The sequence below is a fragment of the Eublepharis macularius genome, chromosome 8 (genome assembly GCF_028583425.1).
Source record: "Eublepharis macularius isolate TG4126 chromosome 8, MPM_Emac_v1.0, whole genome shotgun sequence".
Lineage (NCBI taxonomy): Eukaryota > Metazoa > Chordata > Lepidosauria > Squamata > Eublepharidae > Eublepharis > Eublepharis macularius.
The window spans coordinates 91,497,175-91,516,784 of record NC_072797.1 but is presented as its reverse complement, the minus strand read 5'-3'; the positions used below and the strand labels follow the sequence as shown (position 1 = coordinate 91,516,784).

The 19,610-nt window shown below is 45.6% G+C and overlaps 1 protein-coding gene across 1 annotated transcript in view; it reads right to left on the bottom strand.

Moving 5' to 3' along the window:
* The window catches only part of AGTPBP1 (ATP/GTP binding carboxypeptidase 1), a 121,185-nt gene that overhangs the window by 33,920 nt on the left and 67,655 nt on the right, over positions 1-19,610 (bottom strand). Inside the window, exons 11-13 of the mRNA XM_054986326.1 lie at positions 17,324-17,501; positions 14,854-14,951; positions 4,020-4,136 (exon numbers count right to left, since the gene is read on the bottom strand). Of these exons, the coding sequence (XP_054842301.1) occupies positions 4,020-4,136; positions 14,854-14,951; positions 17,324-17,501 (393 nt within the window). The remainder of the gene's footprint in view (positions 1-4,019; positions 4,137-14,853; positions 14,952-17,323; positions 17,502-19,610) is intronic.

Below are 19,610 nucleotides of genomic sequence, written 5' to 3'. Positions count from 1 at the left end.
ACTTTTATCTGCCCCAAGGTCTTCAGCTTTCCCTCCTTCCCTGTCCCCTGGAAAACACTGCAAGGTTCCAGTCACTGAGACGGGCCAGGCTGAGCCCAGCAGTGCACTACTGGCCACCAGGCTGGGCCCAGTTGCGTTTTAGGGAACCTTCAAGGACTTGAAGGAACTGCCACACTTTCCCCTGTACCCCTCTGCCCATACTATTTTCTCTTTTTTCCTTCCTTGTAACCCCCTTCCTATCCTCACTTTCTCATCCTTCCTTTTCTACTTCACACTCACCCTCCCTTTATCTTCCCCCCATTTTCAGCTACGTTTATTATTTATTTACTTCATTTATACCCCACCTTTCCCCACAATGGGGACCTAAATAGGCTACAGCATTCTCCTCTCATCCATTTTATCCTCACAATCCTGTGAGATAGGTTTGGCTGAGAATTTATAACTGGCCCAAGTTCATACAGTGAGCTTCAAGGGCAAACTGGGGGTTGAATCTGGGTCTCCCAAATCCTAGTATGAAAGTCTGATCGCTACTGTTAACCACCTTCTGGGCCCATGAGGAGGGGGCGGCCACCGTCATAACCCATGTCTGGCGGCCGACATTCCATTCTCAGATGAAGATACTCTAACTCCATCCTGCAACTTTTTGGTGCTGGAATGTATTCCAATGGAGCCAATGCAAGTCAGCTGGCATTCATGGCTCCCATTATATCTAATAGTATTTTCTTCAGGGCACCTGCTTGGACATCTATAACTTGGACATCTTTGCCAAACTTGGAGAGTGGCTGGAGGACAGCCTGCTGAAGACTGCCTGTGAGTTTGGCATCTCTGACTGTCAAGGAGGTTGTTCTATGACCTCTGGAAGTGACAAACCACGAACTGAACAAACCAGTTCATGAACTGGGGCAAGTTCATGAAAGTTTGTGGTTCATGGAACGTGACGAACCATGAACCAGTACGAACCACTATTTCCCCAGTTCATGCCCATCTCTAGTCCTGACACTTCTGCCTGCCTTGTTCTAACATAAAACAAGGCTTGAAGGCTCCCAAATACTGAGGATATTCATTTCTTAAAACTACAGGTGCTGGTTCTATTATTTTGGAAGGTTTCAATCCCCCAATGTATTTTAAGATTTCAGATTTTTCTGCAGACCTAGGGCTTTTCAGAAGTTTGTAGAAAGATCTGCCTCGTCTGTTCACAGCTCCAAGTTCTGGATTTAAGTATAAGAAAAAAGGAAGGAATGAAGAAAATGAAAGTCACTGGAAAAAGATCAGTTGGACAAGCAACTGAAGAAGCAGGATAGGAGTATCACTAAGCCAAGTAAGACGAATCAAGAAAAGTAGAAAAGAGATCACAATTATAAGGTCTCAGAAAAGATCACTTGCTAGGCCCAAACTAGATGTTACATCTGGCAAAGTTTTTCAGGCCTCACTCTGATGTTTGCACAGTCAAACACAACAGCAAGAAACCAAAGTTCCCAAGCATGTTTGTGCCCAATCTCCCTTCGGCCCACAGTGCAGGGAAGGAGGCTTCAACCTTCCTTCCTATGCCATTTTCCTGAGCTGAAACAACCTCAACAGAGGAGTCCTACTTGCTCCACTGCAGGGCTAACAAGCCTCCCCCCGCATCCAGCTGTTCAGTTCAGGGAAATAGTGCAGGGGGCATGATAGGGAACATCCATTCCCCAAAATCTATGTAAAGAAGGAGGAACATTTGCTAGATAAAAGCTGACTAAAGAGGTGTTTTCCTGTTGGTATAAGAAATATTTGATGATCTGAAAGCAGAAGGGAAGCAATCAGCAGTCAATGTATGGAAATCTGACATAAAAATGTAAAGGGTAGTTTCTAAATACTTAAGATCTCTATCTGAGCATACAGAAATATTTCTAAGTTCTATGAACTTGCTATGTACCAACACAATAAGGCAATTGTAATTCACTGTACCTTCAAGTTCCATCTGAAAAACCTTGTCAGTACTGAGTACTTATATTGTGACCTTTTCCTATTAGCCAGGGGTTCGATGCTGTTGGGAAGAAGATCCCCTCCCCCATTCCTCTACACCATAGTGGTGCATTCCTGAACCTGAGTTTCTCTAGGCCTTTCTCTGGTCTTTTCCAAACCTGCTCTGCTGCAAAGTTTTGGGAAAGATCTCAGCTAAACCTGGATAGTTGCTATGTAGGTAGAAATGTTTGGATTTTCCTGGTGCCATCAACATGGCAGCCATTTTCCCAGCACCTGTCCCATTCCTGCCCCCCTCCCACCACCAGGAGACTCTTTTTTTAAAACTGGCAATTGTGTATCAATATATTATTATAATAATGTGTATTATCAGGTTGTCTGATTTTTCAGTTGTTTTTTTTAATGAATGTCTCAAGCAGGGGTGTGCAAAACAAAACAAATGAGCCAGAAATACACCTGGAATTAGCTGTTTTGTTTCATTACAGCGGCTTCCAATACAGTAAACTAATTTTAGTTCTTATCTGCACAGCAGCAGCACAGGCAGGCAAACAATGGGCTGGCAGTATCTTCTTTTCCTAAACAATAAGTCTACCAACCAACTGGACCCCAAGGAGAGAGACAGAGCTCTTAGCATTATACCAGTTAATACTGTTGGCAGGAAGGGGAATGTGTGCAGTGCACTTGAGTGAATTTTTATTGAGCACTTCCTGGGCAATGTCACTGTCTCCTTGCCAATCAGGTCATCAAAAGGAGAGGGGCACCATCACCCACCCCTGCCCATCAGCTTTGGAAATGTTCCTTCAATTCCATAGGAAGGGATGGGGGGAGTGTATCTTTTTTTGGCATCGGCCTGCACAGCAAAACAAAAAGTTATGGAAAAACAGAAGTCTGTTCAGGTAGCGAAGGTGAGATTATGCTGCCTGCCTGCACTTGGACGATGGAGGAGTTTGGTGGTAATTAAGGCGAGATCACTCCAGTTTGCAGCAGAACGCTAAGTGCAAACAGAAGGATGTGCTGCCAGCTGCCCATCATTGTGGGAACAAAATGGCAAAGCACAATGAAACATGGCAGCAACACACAACAGAATAACACAAAGGTAAGAAAAAATTATAGGCGCAATCACCACTTGGAAAATGAAAAAAAGAATATAAAAGCAGGATTTTATTTAATGCTGTCACTGCTTTGCACTAGTTGAAGAGCTCTCCTGCTTAAGCACTGCCTTGCTGCTGCCACAACACTGTTACCACTTTGCTAACCAGTTTTCTGCTATAATGCATGCCTGCCGACTCTCACCTTCTTTGGGCTCTTTTGTTGTGTGTGGGGTTGTGTATGGGGTCATATACTTGAGGAAAAACTTGGTCCAATGGTTTAGAGGGAAGACTGTGTTCTGTGGGATTTTGGTCCTGTTAAGTGAAAAAACAGCTGCCCTAGAGCCTCATTTCCCACCCACCCCCCTTGAAAAGGACAGCGTGCATCTGCTTGTGCACAGCCAACACTTCCCTTGAGCATGTGTGTAACAGGCCCAAACTCAAGATAACGGAAAAACCTAACAGATTAGATCTGAACCAGCAACAGCCCGCCCCAAACAAACCAATAATGGAACAGAGTTCATTTGGAAACCCTGGATTTGAAACTGTAACGAAAATTTTCTCTATGAATACCTCTAGTCTCTAACCCTTTTCATTATCGAGATAATGCATTCCCCCATGTATCTCTGCAATAAAAGGGGCTAGAAATGTCCCTTTTGAACATGAAAGCTGGGAATTCAGAGAACCTGATACACAGATTGTTATAATATTATACTGATATAGCAATATTAAATTGCTATATCATTATATCTTTTTTAAAAGCCCCAGTGGAGAGGAGAAAAATGACCATTGCACTGTATCAGCAGCAGCAAAGGGGAAACAAAAAAAGCAGCAGAAATGGGCAAAACACAAACTTATCCCTGTGTGGAGGACATGTATATTTCAATAAAAGTGGCAGATAAACTTAGAAAGTCTTACCTCTCTGTGTATCTCACAAGCTATTAAAAATACCTTTTAAAATACTAATATGTGTACCTGAAAGTCCTCCACAAGTTCTGGGAAAAATTTTTCATACATTTTTAGGTCTTCTATAGGTCGTCCCAACTCCTGCTTTGGTTTCAATTTGCTGATATCAGTCTCTATATCATCATTCTAAAAAACAAGAAAGAAAAACCTGCATTATAAAAACAAATCTTGAGGAATTACTTTTTTCTGTTTAAGGTCACTAAGAATGCTTAGCAATTCTTAATAATTTAGAAATCATGAACAAACAGTTTTGTTTATGAGAAAAAGAAGCCTTCTCAAGCACTCAGGGCCTCTTTCCACTTTCTCATGTGCAGAGCACAGATTGAAAAATTTCTAATTGGGTAAGTTGCAGTTGTTTACTATGGCTGATTCTGCACATGTTGGATAATGCACTTTCAATGCACTTTATCAATCGTTTGAGGTGGATTTTTTGTTCCGCACACAAAAAAATCCATTCCAAATGATCTATAAAGAGGATTGGAAGTGCATTATCCAACGTGTGTGGAATCACTTTACGTCCAAACAGGGTAAAACAATTTCAGTTTGTAGGAAGAAATGAACCACAGTTTTGTCCAATTCAGATATCACAACCAACTATTGTTTGTATCAAACCATGAGGTCTTAAATCTGCATCTCACATGAGGGAAGAATGTAAAGTATATGAGTGTCAAAGGATTTTAGATATAAGTTTGTGATATCTAAATAGTCTAAAGCACTATTGCAAATGGCTCAGGATGAAACACAAGAAAGATTCTTACTGACTTGTGTTGAGTAACTGGAATATACAATTAGAACTCACCATACTGCTTAATGCTCCAGCGTATCAAGAGTGTTGTGCTATACAGTAAAATGAAAATCTATACATTACGTGTCACAATTGCATTTATGACTAGAGATGGGTATGAACAGCAATACAAACAAAAAAAAAGCCACGAACAGCACAGTCTGCTGTTCGCGAACAAGCTGTTCACGAAGCCCCATTCTAAATGAATAGGTGGTCATTGCAAGCATTGTTCATTTGCTGTTCATTGCTGTTCATCAAGCCAGACAGTCTGGCACCTGCAATCAATTCCCTTGGCAACTTAGGCAGGGATTGTCTGAACTCTGTCTGAACTCCTGCTGTTGCCCTGGTAACCCCAATCTAAGCCCAATTTAGCTTGATAGGCAGGTCTTCTTTTCAAGTGTGGAGCTGCAAATTTGTTACAACAAGGGAGCAAAGAGCAGGGGGGAGGGGGGCTCCCAGCTCTGACTTTGCAGACAGTGAAGAGACAGTTGCTGTTGGCATTTTGATAGAGTGCATTGGAGCTTGAATTTTCTTTGTGTGTGGTAGGATAGGGATCTACCCCTTCAAGTTCCAGGACTGCTGCCAGGCTCTGGGCCAAGCTATTATTTATTACTGGTACCTTTCCTGGTGTCTGCTCACGTAGGGTTTCTGGGAGTAGTGAAGTAGGGAATCTTGATTGGATGATGGCTGGAGGAGAGCCTGCTGGCCCCCACGAACAGCCAACCAGGAACATATTCGTGAACAGGGCCATGTTTGTGGTTGTTCGTGAGTCTCTGTTCGTGGATGGCAACGAACAACGAACATCATGTTTGGGTTTTTTTCTGTTCGTGCCTATCTCTATTTATGACACAGCAGTCAAGAATAAATAAGAAAAATGAGTTTGAAAAATATTTCAGTAGTGCCAACAGATAATGTTATTTTTTATTCTGTAATGAAAAACTTTTTAAATTAAAGATTTTGTAGCTTCTATTGAGTTTTCATAGGTTTCTTTACGGATCTTTTAGTAGATAATTTTGATATGTAGAAATCTGGCACAGTATAAAATGTTTTTAATTTTTTAAGATATTAATGTTCACTGTCTTTGCGGCCCAATTTGGGTAAAAAGACATGTAATGATTTGTGTGTTTGTTCTGTAGCCTTTAAAATTTTTGCCTTTGGAAATTTTATCTGGCACCTCCTTACTTTACCTTAAACTTATACGTCAGGAGGGTCCTGGTCCCAATCAACAAACCCCACATTAACAAGTGGAAATAAAATTCAGACTATTTAGATGCAAAACATTACAAGGCAGCATACAAATATGATGTCATAGCCACCATTTTATATATTATTTTTATGCCTTGAGAATGAACTATACTTTAATGTTAGCTCTCAGAGCGGGCACCACCAGGGGATAGTGTAGTCCAATGATATATGCAAGAGAAAGAGGAGAGAATGAAGCAAGTCTGCACTATGCTCCCCCCTTGAAGAATGGACATTTGAAGATCCATAGAAGAAGACCAGCATGAGCATGTGCCAAGGAGAGGAACGGCTTCAACCCTGTCCGTTTCTGCAACAAAGGCAACTGAGACACAGCCACATATGTTAGCTCTACCCCCTTCCATCTCATCATTGTACCATATCCTACTCATGAACACTAAAGATTAATCTGGCCATTTTAGATAGTTAGATGTCTTATTTTATAAGAAATGAAAGGGACTTCATGTCACTAAACCTCATAGTGAACCAGGAACGCTTTGTTTTTAAGGTCAAAGTTCACAAAGCTCTGTCTTCACCACTTTGATTAAAATGGGTAATTATTCTTCCATGGTCATACCAAATGGAAGAGCTTCCAGCAAATGGATGACATTATTTCTTTTGCACAAGAAACTACCAAATGGGTGTGTGTGTCCCCTTGTGAGTTGGAGGGAATGAGCATTCAAGGAGACACAGTGAAAGAGGATAACTGGGATCTCCACCAATGTATACCAGGATTGTTCTCTTAGAGAAACTCTTAAATGAACAGGCGTATGTTCTAAAGGAAAGGTTTCTTTATTACCAGAGCAGTAAAAGGCAAATACACTGATAATCACACAGAGCTAACTAAGAAAACAGTGAGGAAATGGAAAAGCAGTTTCAGGGAAGGGGTGATATCTACCAGTCTCAGAGGGCAGAAGGAGGTCATCCATGGAGCAGGAGCAAAATGACCAGCATTTCACAAACAGAAGGAGCCCAATGGAGTGGGGGAACATGATTAGGTACCAAGACACGCACACTGAGCCTTGGGGTGGACAACCCCGTTAAAGGGAGCCTCCCAGAAGGGGAAGTGAAAATGACAGAGCCTTCGGGGAGTGAAGAAGAAATAAACAAACCCTCTGAGCAGCGATCTTTACTGGTTCTCTAGAGAGGGGAAATTGACAAAGTCATCCAATATGTTTTTTAGAACTCTACTTCCTGGCTAACATTGTGTCTCCCTTTACTTTAGCATTCTCGTGTAATTCGTCTCGTGTAGAGAGATAGTAAGTCTATCTTGAGTTAGTGAGCATTTTTAAACCAGGTGCTCATGGGTTGTCAAAGTGGTTCTTTTAAAGTTGGTCTAATGATGTTAATTTCCCAATAGACAGATGCAAGTTGAGAGAGTTATGAGATCTTTTTCTCCTTTGTGAGTGGTGTTTTCCCTTCAGTAATCAAGAACATGCCTTTTATTGGAACCAATATACACAGGAAAGATCCCGATATAAATGTTAACCCAACAGTGCTGCTTTGGTTTGGACTTTGCAAGCGCTCAGAGGCCAGGAGACAAACACCTCGAGAGGGCAGGGGATAAACTTGTGTAGCCATTCGGGTAACAGAAATGCATTAAAATGAATGAATGAATGAATGAATGAATGAATGAATGAATGAATGAACAAAAGTTTAACAAGTTTATGGAACACTGCAGTCAAACACTAGTATGCATACATAGACCCAAATTTCTGTGGATACACTGAAACTAATCCAGACCTACTTTTTCCAAGATTGTTTTAACAATTCAACCACAAGCACTACAAAACAACATAGTCAGGCAGCCAGCCTTTATTGGCATCAGTTGGTACAATATACACAATACAAAAAACATAGAAAAACAAGATTATTTCTGGAACCATTCCTGACGGAATTTTATAGCTGTATAGAGAAACATTGCTACTTATAGCAATGTTTTATAGCTGTATAGAGCTATACATTGTACAGCTGTATAGAGCTTATAGTGGCTATAACATTGCTACTTATAGCAATGTTTTATAGCTGTATAGAGAAACATTGCTCAGTGGTTTTAGGCAGGGAGTCATTCAGAAGGTGATAGACCTTTTAAGGAATCTGGGAGGCCCCTCATATTAACTAAAAAGAGAGCCAGCATGGTGTAGTGGTTAAGAAGAGTGCAGGACTCTAATCTGGAGAACCAGGTTTGATTCCCCACTCCTCCACTTGAAGCCAGCTGGGTGACCTTGGGTCAGTCACAGCTCTCCGGAACTCTTTCAGTCCCACCCACCTCACAGGGTGTTTATTGTTGTGGGGATAATAATAACATAATTTGTAAACCGCTCTGAGTGGGTGTTAAGTTGTCCTGAAGGGCAGTATATAAATCAAATGTTCCTGTTGTTGTTGTTAATTCTGAGTATTCGAGACGCAAGTCTGCATACAGTTGGCAATAAAGCAAAACGTGCGAAACTGTCTCAATACTGCCGTGATCGCAGTGGCAAACTCTATCTGCTTATGCAGTCTTATTATATCTATCATATAAGATTGCAGAAGGCATCGTGTTGAATCTTGCAAGGGAGAAAGTTCTGCAAAGATGAGGTGCCTGTAGGGAAGATAAAACAGGGTTGACATACCTGTAACTTATGTTCTTCGAGTTCTTCTGTGCTGACACACATGGGGACTGCGCAGGCGCAGGCCAGCCGCCGGAGAATTTTCTACAGCTTCTATAGCTCCGAAGGGGCCGTTTGTCGCGCGCCTCAGCGACCATTTTCCCGCCCAAACGGTCACATGCTCCTCCAGCGACCAACGGCCCCTTCCCTCAGTTCTCCCTTGCCGCCGCTTAACCAATACACATAGCCATAAACCTTCAAAGACACCAATTTCCGTTATAGCCATCACAGTATCATGCATTGGAATTCACAGCGGGGTAGGAGGGAGGGTTGTGTGTCAGCACAGAAGAACTCGATGAACATAAGTTACAGGTATGTCAACCCTGTTTTCATCTTCGTTCTTCTGTGCCTCCACACATGGGAGAGTACCAAGCTTCACACAATGAGGAAGGTGGGGTGAAGTCCAACTCAATTTTATTATATTATAACACAGTAACAATCGACACGTGCAATAAATATACTACTAACTATACAGGTAATGTCTATATATACATATACACAACATGTGCAATAAATAGGTCCAATAAATATATATACACATATATATACATACATACAAACCCAAGAGGTTGTGTAACACCACCATACCATACAAGACTCCCTTAGGAAAACAGGGAATGTAGGACAGCCTTGGCCACAGACACATCCTGCTCTGCATTGACATCAATGGCATAATGCCTCACAAAAGTGTCAGCAGAGGACCATGTGGCCGCCTTACAAATGCTAACCAGGGGCACACCCCTGAGGAGTGCCGAAGAGGCAGCCTGGGACCTAGTGGAATGGGCTCTGACCTGAAGTGGGCAAGACACCCCAGCAAGAGCATAGGCCTTAGCAATGGCCGACACGATCCACCGTGACAGGGTCTGTGAAGATGCCCTGTTACCCTTATCCTTGGCCCCAAAACACACAAACAAGTGAGGACTAGCACGGAAGACCTTAGTCCTGTCCAAGTAGAACGCTAGGGCCCTTTTCAGGTCCAACGTATGAAGGGCTTTTTCCCCTTTTGAAGAAGGTTGGGGAAAGAACACAGGAAGCGTAATGTCCTGCGAGAGGTGAAAAGCGGACACCACCTTAGGCAGGAAGCCTAGGCAGGGGCGCAGGACCACCCTATTAGAGTGAAATAGGAGGAAAGGGGGGTCAGATCGTAGAGCCGATAGCTCGCTAACCCTCCTGGCAGAAGTCATGGCCACCAGGAATGCCACCTTGTATGATAGTAGGTCCAAGGGGCAGGTTGCCAGAGGCTCAAAAGGAGGCAACATCAGTCGTGAAAGCACCAGGGAGAGAGACCACAGAGGTACAGGAGGGGACACTGGCGGGTAAAGGTTAAACATCCCTTTCAGGAACTGGCGGGACTTAGGGTGAGAAAACACTGTGCTACCTTCCACCCGAGAATGGAAAGCAGAGACAGCTGCCAGATGGACCTTGAGGGAGGTGACTTTCAACCCTTGGTCCCGCAGCTGGCACAGATAATCAAATACGAGCCCAAGGGGGCTACTGGCAGGCACCATCCCTTTAGCAAGTGCCCAAGCCTCGAACCTACGCTACTTAGCAGTGTAGGAGCGCCTAGTGGACGGCTTCCTAGCATTCGCTAAGACCCTTTCCACCTGATCTGAAAATGCTACTGGCGGGGAAAGATCCGCCAAGCTGTCAGGTGCAGCTTCCCGGGGTCGTGATGGGCCAGGCTCCCGTTCCGTAGGAGATCCTGCCAAGGGGGCAGACTCACATATGTCCGTTGGGACATCCGCAGGAGCTTGGGAAACCAAACCTGCCTTGGCCAAAAGGGGGCCACAAGGATGCAATCTGTCCTGTCCTCCTCTATTTTGCACAGCACCCTGGGAATCAAGGGGAACGGTGGAAACATGTAATGCAACCCCTGGGTCCACATAAATTGGAAGGAATCCCCAATAGAGAGGGGGTTGCTCCCAGCCCTCGAACAGAACCTCTGGGCCTTGGTGTTGCCCGCAGTTGCGAACACATCTATGTCCGGATGGCCCCACATCTGAAAGATCGGCCCAATGCACTCTGCGTTCAGTTCCCACTCATGGTCCAACAAGAGGACCCTGCTCAGGGCATCTGCCCGAGTGTTGTCTGAACCTGCCACGTGTATAGCTCGAAGCATCACACCATTCCTGATTGCCCACTGCCAAGTGAGCGTGGCTTCCCGGCAGAGAGCCATGGATGCTGTGCCCCCTTGCTGATTTATGTAGTACATGGCTGTCGTGTTGTCCGTCTGTACCAACACCTGGCGATTTTGTAGCAATGCTGCAAGGGACACAAGTGCAAAACGAATGGCTCTTAGTTCAAGCACATTAATATGGAGGGTCTTTTCCCTTTCAGACCAGACATCTTGCACACATACATCACCACAATAAGCCCCCCATCCCAGCAGAGAAGCGTCAGTGGTCACCGTGACGTCAGGATGCTGATAGCCAAAAGGGGTCCCTTTAAATAAATTGTCATCAGACAACCACCAGTCCAAGGAGGACAGGATGACCCTTGGGATGGAGAGCTTGAGGGACGGAGGGTGCTGCATGGCATCGTACCTCTGTACAAACCAGTTCTGGAGAGGGCGCATATGCAGCCTAGCGAAGGGGACCACAGAGGTGGTCGCTGCCATATGACCTAATAAGCACTGGATAGTACGCACGGATTGGAAACCGTTCCTGTTAAACATGGACACAAGACCCCTTAGGGACCTAGCCCTCTCCAGGGGGAGCAGAGCCTTACCCTCCACAGAGTCTAACAGTGCACCGATGTAAGAGACCGCGCGGTTGGGTACCAGTTTGGACTTCTCAAAATTTACCAGGAGCCCCAAGCGGTTGCAAGTGCTCAGTACCAACTCTATGTCTTGCACCAGCTTAGATTCCGAGCCAGCCACGATGAGCCAGTCATCGAGGTAGGGAAAGATGGTACAGCCCTCCTCCCGCAGGAAGGAGACCACAGGAGCCACACATTTGGTGAATACACGTGGTGCCGTGGATAGGCCGAAGGGCAGCACCTTATACCGGAAAACCCTTTGCCGGTAAATGAAGCTCAGGTATTTCCTCTGCTCCTCACGTATCCCCACATGGAAGTAGGCGTCCTTCAAATCGAGGACCACAAACCAATCTCCCTTCTTTAGCAAAGAGATCACAGTTAACAGAGTGACCATCTTAAATTTGGTAACCCTTAAAAAGGCATTAAGGCCCCTCAAATCTAGGATGGGGCGTAAACCACCATCCTTCTTGGGGACGAGGAAGAACCTAGAGAAGAACCCCCTTACAGACTCCTCATAGGCCATTTCTTCCACAGCACCTTTGGCCAAGAGCGACACGATCTCCGCATCCAGCTCGGCCATAGTATTATTTACAGCTGACTAGGGTGAGCTGCACTCAGGCCGCTCAATGAACTCCAGCCCGTATCCCTTATCAACGATAGTTAAGACCCATGAGTCAGATGTTATCGACTCCCACTCAAAGAGAAAAGGCCTCAGTCTGTCCGAAAAATTCAGGGGTACGGCTGGGTTGACCCGTCAGTACTGCCTCCGAAGACCCTGCTGATCCTTTTGCTGGGCCGGAGGTTGTGACGGGCGAGGTTTGAAGGGTCTACGCCTCCTGGGTTGTTGTGAGGGGTTGTAGTGCTGCTGCGGATAGGCAGGATACTGCTGGTAACCAGGCCGCTGCTGTTGGAACCTGTCCTGGTAATGGTATGGAGCGTACCGTGAAGCGTACCGTGGCCTGGAGGAGGGCTTGTCCGCTGGGGCCAGCCCCAAGGACCGCGCCGTCTGCCTGTCCTCTTTCTTCTTCTTGAGGGCGTCGTCTGTCGATGTTGAGAACAGAGAGTCCCCTTCGAAGGGCAGGCCCTCGACCCTCGACCTCACCTCCTGCGAGAGGGCCGTTGACCGTAGCCAGGAGTGACGCCTGAGGACTATGGCCGACGACATCCCACACGCAGCAGTGTCGGCAGCATGGCTTCCTGCGTTCATCTGCTGCTTGGACAGCCACACAGCTTTGGTCTGGAGCAGGGAGACCACAGCTTTCTTATCAGGAGGTAGGTCTCCGACGTAGGATGCCAGCTTCTCCCACAAATACAGTTGGTAACTTGCCATGATCATCTGATAGTTGGCGATCCTGAGGCCCAGGGAGGAGATGGAGTACTGGCGCCTACCCATCGCGTCGATCTTCCTGCCCTCCTTGTCCGGTGGTGGGCCCGACCGACGAGGCTGGATTTCCTCGGTGACCAACGAGGAGGGTGGAGGGTGTCTTGCCAGTGACTGCCAGGTGCCCTGCTTGATTTTATACAGCTGCTCTATCCTCTTCGAAGTCGCAGGCTGGTCACAGGGCACCTTCCAGACCTTATCCACGATCTCCTCAATCCCCTCCAACATGGGGAAGCCAATGGTAGCCGGGTTGTCGCCATAAATTCTCTTCAGAAGCTTATCCTTGGTTTGGGGAGTTGCTGAAGAGATGTCCATCTCGAGTGCCTGAGCCATACGGGCCATCTGGTCCGAATAAATTCTCAGGTCCTCATAAGGAGAGCTGGTGCTTGGCGCTACGTTGTCATCCGGGGACGGCTCCAACCAGGATTCAGACCCGTAGTCCCCGACGCTCTCAGCCTCTCCTTCCTCGGAACCGTGCAGCGACTCCTCTCCCCAGAACGGCGGAGGGAACCAACCCTGGGTCGACGTGGATGGCTTCGGATCCGAGTACCCGAAGCCGACAGGTGCCCCTTCCCACTGGCAGTGGTAGGCTGGAGGGATGTAGGAGGCCTGACGATGGCGCGACTCCACCGAGAGCCCGGAACTGACACTCCCAGCCCCGGAATGGCGCCGATCACGGCTGGAAGCTGTTGGGGACCGACGAGCTGGCGATGGTCGGAGCCGACGGCTAGTCGACGGGCTCGGATCCACGGCCACAGGGTGCCCGAGTGGTACCTCCTCGAAGGCCACCGGGTCAGGCACCTCCTCCGGAGCCGGCGAATCCAAATGGGGAGAAGGCGTGCGAGGGATCTCAATCACCTCCTCCGCCGGAACCGAGCGCGGCGATCGATGGCGGTGCGCCTTCTTAGGCTTCTTGGCCGGTGGTTCCGACGAAGCCCTCGGAACCGATGCTCCCCCAGAACCCGGCTTCGACAGCTTGCCCGACGTCGACTTCCTCGTAACCGATGTCGCCTTCTTCGGATCTGACCGTGGACTCGGCACCACTAGTCTCGTCTCAGAGTCAGACGCCCTCGGATCCGATCGAGACTCGGAAGCGCTTCGGGGCGGTCTCACCGAACCCTGTGCTGGAGAGGCCGCTCTCGACGCCGCAGCACTCGGCGGCCGAGATCTCGACGCCGACTTCGCCGAAGCCACTGAGCCCGCTCGGGAACACTTTTCAGCAGAGGGGCTAGGGCCAGCCGTGGGGGAAGGCATCGGAGTACCCTCGGACATGACCCTCTGCCACAGGGAGGAGTTCAGACGGGCCTTGTGCTCCTGCCTGGCCTTATTGGTAAAGCCTTGGCATATTTTACAGGCCGGGACATTGTGGGTCTCCCCCAGACAAAATAAGCACAACTCATGGCCATCGGTCTGGGCCATCTTAGTGTGGCACTGAATGTAATGTTTGAAGAGCACCTTGGAGGCCGTCTTCAGGGGCAGGCAAAAGAATGGTCAGACAGTCCGAGTTATAATTACCGAGGTCACACAAAGTCCAAATCAGTAAGCAGAAGAGTAGTCCGAAGTCCGAAGTCAAGCCGAAAGATCAATCAAGAAGTTCAAAAAGCACACAAAAAGACAGATAAACAAAGCTCACGTTCTCTCCAAGCGGCGGCAAGAAGAGAACTGAGGGAAGGGGCCGTTGGTCGCTGGAGGAGCATGTGACCGTTTGGGCGGGAAAGCGGTCGCTGAGGCGCGTGACAAACGGCCCCTTCGGAGCTATAGAAGCTGTAGAAAATTCTCCGGCGGCTGGCCTGCGCCTGCGCAGTCCCCATGTGTGGAGGCACAGAAGAACGAAGATGAAATATGAATCCAGGCCACCTGTCTTAAGAGGAATCCCAAAGCTTAGAGGGGAACAAGTTTTATTGGCTTGGCTAGATAAATTCTGGTATTCAACATATTACCGATGCTGAAAAATATAGCATATATATAAAATTTATATAGGTAATGAAAATATTCCTGTAACAGGCTACAAAATTCCTTAACTCCAGTACTAACCTTAAAATGTTGCTCTATGTCATCTTCATTATCATTTTCAATCTCAGTATCTGTTTCGGTGTCATCATTGTCATCACTTTCATCTACTACGTCATCCACTGTGATATAAAATGCTCTATAAGTAGGGCAGATGGTATGTTTTCTATAACATGTACATTCCAGAAAAGAAATGATGAATGTGAATCTTTTCACTCACCAACTGAAACCTAATACTACATATGTATTAAAATCCCCATGAGACCACATGCTGTAGATCTGACTACACAGATTCCTCATTGCACAGAAACCATTAATTTTTTCACCAGTAAGACTAATGTGGAGCAGATAGATCTGTAGTAGCCCCATAGCACATGCCATGTTGTTTTACAAGTCTTCTCACAAAAGGGAAAAAATTCTGTTTGCAACATAAAAGTTTCATAAGGGAAGTAGCAGCATTATACTGTGGATTTCATAAAACGTACATTGTGGTTTTATGCTGCATGTCCAGTCTCAGATAGACTGGCCATAAGAGCACATTGACAATGCAAGGAAGAAAAGAATGGCAGACAATTCATACTGTTCAATTCAGAAAGATGCCAGGAATGTTCTTACTTTCAGGGCCTCACTGTTTTCCTTTGAAGTGCTTACTTCAAAGGAAAACACAAGGGAATGCAGGAAGACACGAGGGAAATACAAGATTATTTAACTGGAGCAATTTCTGAATTCTTGTAGCTCTTTAAGGGCAGAACTAGTTATTTTGGTGAACATATCGTCTGATGCCTACATTTGCTGACCCGATATGAACACAGAGGCACAAGTGGCAGCAGCAATGAATTAAAAGCATGGATATGGCTGGAGGAACAGTAAAGAATGAATGGAGAAAGACAATCTAATTGCTAAGACTTAAGCACAGGAGCATCTATAATTGGCAATGTTCTCAGGACCACTTTTTCTTTATTTTCATATCTGAAAAATGACATGTTCAGTAATGTATGAATGGAGGCAAAAGTGGCTTTTTAAAAAGTCCAGTATCAGGAAGCCATTACTTATGATTATTCCCAAATTCATTCTCAATGTTAAACCTAAGATGATGGTGAAATTCCTGTGAAAATCATTTCATTCCAGATACAAAAACCCACTCATTTTTTTAAAATTAATCTAGAGGTCAAAAAAGTTTTGGTGATATACAGAACATATTTGAAAACTAACTTATCAAAGTAAGCAGGTAAATATATTAGGCAATTTATTCATGAGAAAACCTAAATGAAATTTCTGTTATTTGCTTAACAGATCACAATTAAAATTAAGGTTTCTCATTTTCATCTTTTTACATACATGCATAAATTTCATTTTTCACAAAAATTTACACTACAGTATTTCTCAAGCCATTAAAATGTACATATTAAGACGAATCTGGGTTAAACTGTGTACTGTTTGTATCTGAGTAGCACAACCAAAAAAAGAGTACATAGTAGTTGTAAGTAGAGGTGGGCACGAACAGCAATACAAACCAAAAAAAGCCACAAACACCCTAATCAGCTGTTTCCAAGCCCTGTTCCTGGAGTTCATCAGCTGTTTGTCAAGCCAGACAGTCTGGTGCCTTTCAATCAATTCCCTTGGCAACAGTAGGCACAGACTTTCTGAACTCTGTCTGAACTCCTGTTGCCCTGGAAACCCCAATCTAATCCCAGGGCCACTTCACCCCCGACTCAGCTGCTTGTCAGGAAAAACCCTGACAAGGGCTGATTGCAGCCTGCTGGGGTTTAAATTTCCCTCTCCCTGCTGCTGTGCAATGCAGGAAGAGAGACATTTAAATCCCCCACTCAGCTGCTTGTCAGGGAAACCCCTGACAAGCGGCTAAGTGCAGCTGCCGGGGTGAAATGCCCTTCTCCCTGCTGCTGCACAGCAGCAGGGAGAGGCACTTCACCCCGACTCAGCCACCTGTCAGGGGTTTCCTGACAAAGTCTGCCCCCCCTCCCTCCAGCCAGCTGGAAGGAGGGAGACTTTGAAGGGAAGGAGGTTCCCCACACCATCTGCAAACGCGTGGGGAACCTTCTTCCCTTTGGAGTCTCCCCTCCCTCCAGCCAGCTGGAAGGAGGGAGACATTGAAGGGAAGGAGGTTCCCCATGCCATTTGCAAATGGCATGGGGAACCTTCTTCCCTTCAGAGTCTCCCCCCCCTCCCTCTAGCTAGCAGGAAGGAGGGAGACTTTGAAGGGAAGGAGGTTCCCCATGCCGTTTGCAAATGGTGCAGGGAACTTTCTTCCCTTCAAAGTCTCCCTCCTGCCTCCCATGAACAGCCAACCACGAACATGTTCGTGAACACGGTCTTGTTCGTGATTCCCTGTTCGTGGATGGCAACGAACAACGGACATTGTGTTCGGGGGTTTTTCCTCTTCATGCCCATCTCTAGTTGTAAGTGTCTATAGCCAAATAATTTTTTTCTACTATTGAAAACAGAGCAAACCATTATGTTTCAGAATTAACCATACCTTCAGGAGGCAAACTATACAACTGAGCCACTGGTCCGTTAACAGGGATGACAGGTAGTTGGAAATGGAAAGCACTTTTAATGGTTGGCAGTGGAAGACGATTTTTGGGATAACATTTTCTCATTATAAGACTAGAAGTGTTGACTAATGGATCAAGTGTTCTCACTGCAAGGCATTCCTAGTAACACAAATAAGACACAATAAATTAAAAACACTGCATATCACGTGCTTTGCTCTTTATGAAGTACAGCTGTAGAGGTAACACGCAACAAAGTGATTTTTTAAAAGATACACATAGTTTGATTGTGCAACATTTGTTTCATTTGTGCATGAAGCTTAAGAAAATAAGATGAACTAAACTGTACTTCCTTCAGAGAAAGCTATTTTCAAATATCAACAAGAATGTTTATGATTATATCTGAAGTTAAGTCTTTTGCCCTATTTCTGTACTGAACTACTCAGTGATAAACACAGGTTCTGGTTATATTCAGTACTTTCTTCCAGACTGCTAGCCTGTTGACTTGCTGTGCTAATGTACCACCAGGTACCACCTTCAAGCCAGGAGAGAAATCAAGTTTTTGTTGTCAAACACTTTCAGTGTGCAACTCTTATTACAGTCAAACAGTAGTTATTTCAGTGGAAGACAGATTAGGAAGATTGTGGTACAGTGGCATCTAGGCCATTTTGCAAAAGCACTAGAATATGTATAAAGTAGTTAACTGTTGAAGTCATGCACAAAAGCTTTCTTCAGTAAGCAACCAGAATGCACTAATTCCCAAGGTGTTTTTTTTAATCTGCTAACTTTAAAAAGTGAAGGATACATGGACTAAGAACCTGTTGGGCATAGCAGTAAGATTGCTGGACTCTGATCTGTTCAGTACGAAGTTCACTGGGTAACATTGGACCAGTCATTCCCAGCCTAACCTAATTTATAGGATTGTGAAGATAAAATGAATCAAGACAACCCTATGTACCATAGCCCCAGCTAACCAGAGGAAGGGTGAAATAAAAAACGTGGCAGACAGAAACACAGAAACAAAACTATGTCTGTATTTATTTTTCATTTTTCCCTACTGGGGGTTCAAAACAGCACACAAAACTCATTCATTTTATCCTCACTTCAACAACCCTGTGAGATAGGTTAGGCTGAGAGAGAATAACTAGCCCAAAGTCACCCAGTGAGATCCAGTGAGATTCCATCATGGGACAGGGGGGAAAAGCTCTCTGTCCATCCTCCTTACCCTGTACATAATTTTATAAACGTCTATCATGCCTCCAATTAATTATGGGTTTTTTCCTAAACTGAAAAGTCCCAGACACTTCAGCCTTTCCTCATAGGAAAGGTATTCTAACTAGACATGGGCACAAACAGCATTACGAACAGAAAAAACCCACGAACAGCCTAATTTGCTGTTCGCAAACAAGCTGTTCATGAGGCCCCATCCTAAATGAACAGGTAGTCATTGCAAGCCTCGTTGGTTGCCTTCGGTAGCCATTCGTCAAGCCAGACAGTCTGGCACCTGCAATCAATCCCCTTGGCAACCGGAGGCAGAGACTGAACTCTGTCTGAACTCCTGGCTTTCCTTCTGGCTTTAATCCTTCAAAGTACTTCCAGCAGAGAGTCCCATTTTTTGCCACTGTGAAGAGAAAATGACAGCCAATGAGGAGACCCGTGGATCATGCCTTTCCCTGGGTGTAATCTCTCTGAAACTTGGGGGGTCTTCAGAGGACAGTGAGGACTATGTCCCCTGCAAATTTGGTGCGTACTGGACATTGGGAAGGTCAGTTTGTAACCCCTCAAACTAGCTGCCAGCAGACACTGCTGTTTTTGCCAGGACAGGGCCCTTTAAACTATCAGCTGGCAGGTGGCAGGGGGGAATCCCCCCCGCTGCCTGCTAGCTGATAGTTTAAAGGGATCTTTAAAGGGCCAGGTAAGTGGGTTTGAGGGGAGGGGGGCTAAGTGGGGGGGGTTGGGATCGGGGGTGGTTCTGGCTCCCACAAACAATGAACAACAAACATGTCTGGGAACAGTTCATGTTCGTCCATGTTTGTTGTTCATTGTTCATGGATGGGACAAGAGTAGGCAACTCCCGGAATCATGAGAATTCACTGCCGCCAGTTCCAAGGTCTCAGAAGTGCATGTTTATAAATTGAAGAAGCAGCTTACATATGTTGCAGAGAAATGTTTTGCACGCTAAAGAATAACGCCTTACATGCAACAGATGTTTGGAATTGTTTGCACTAGATTTCAGAATTAACGTCATTCTTAAGAATCACGCCCCTGAGG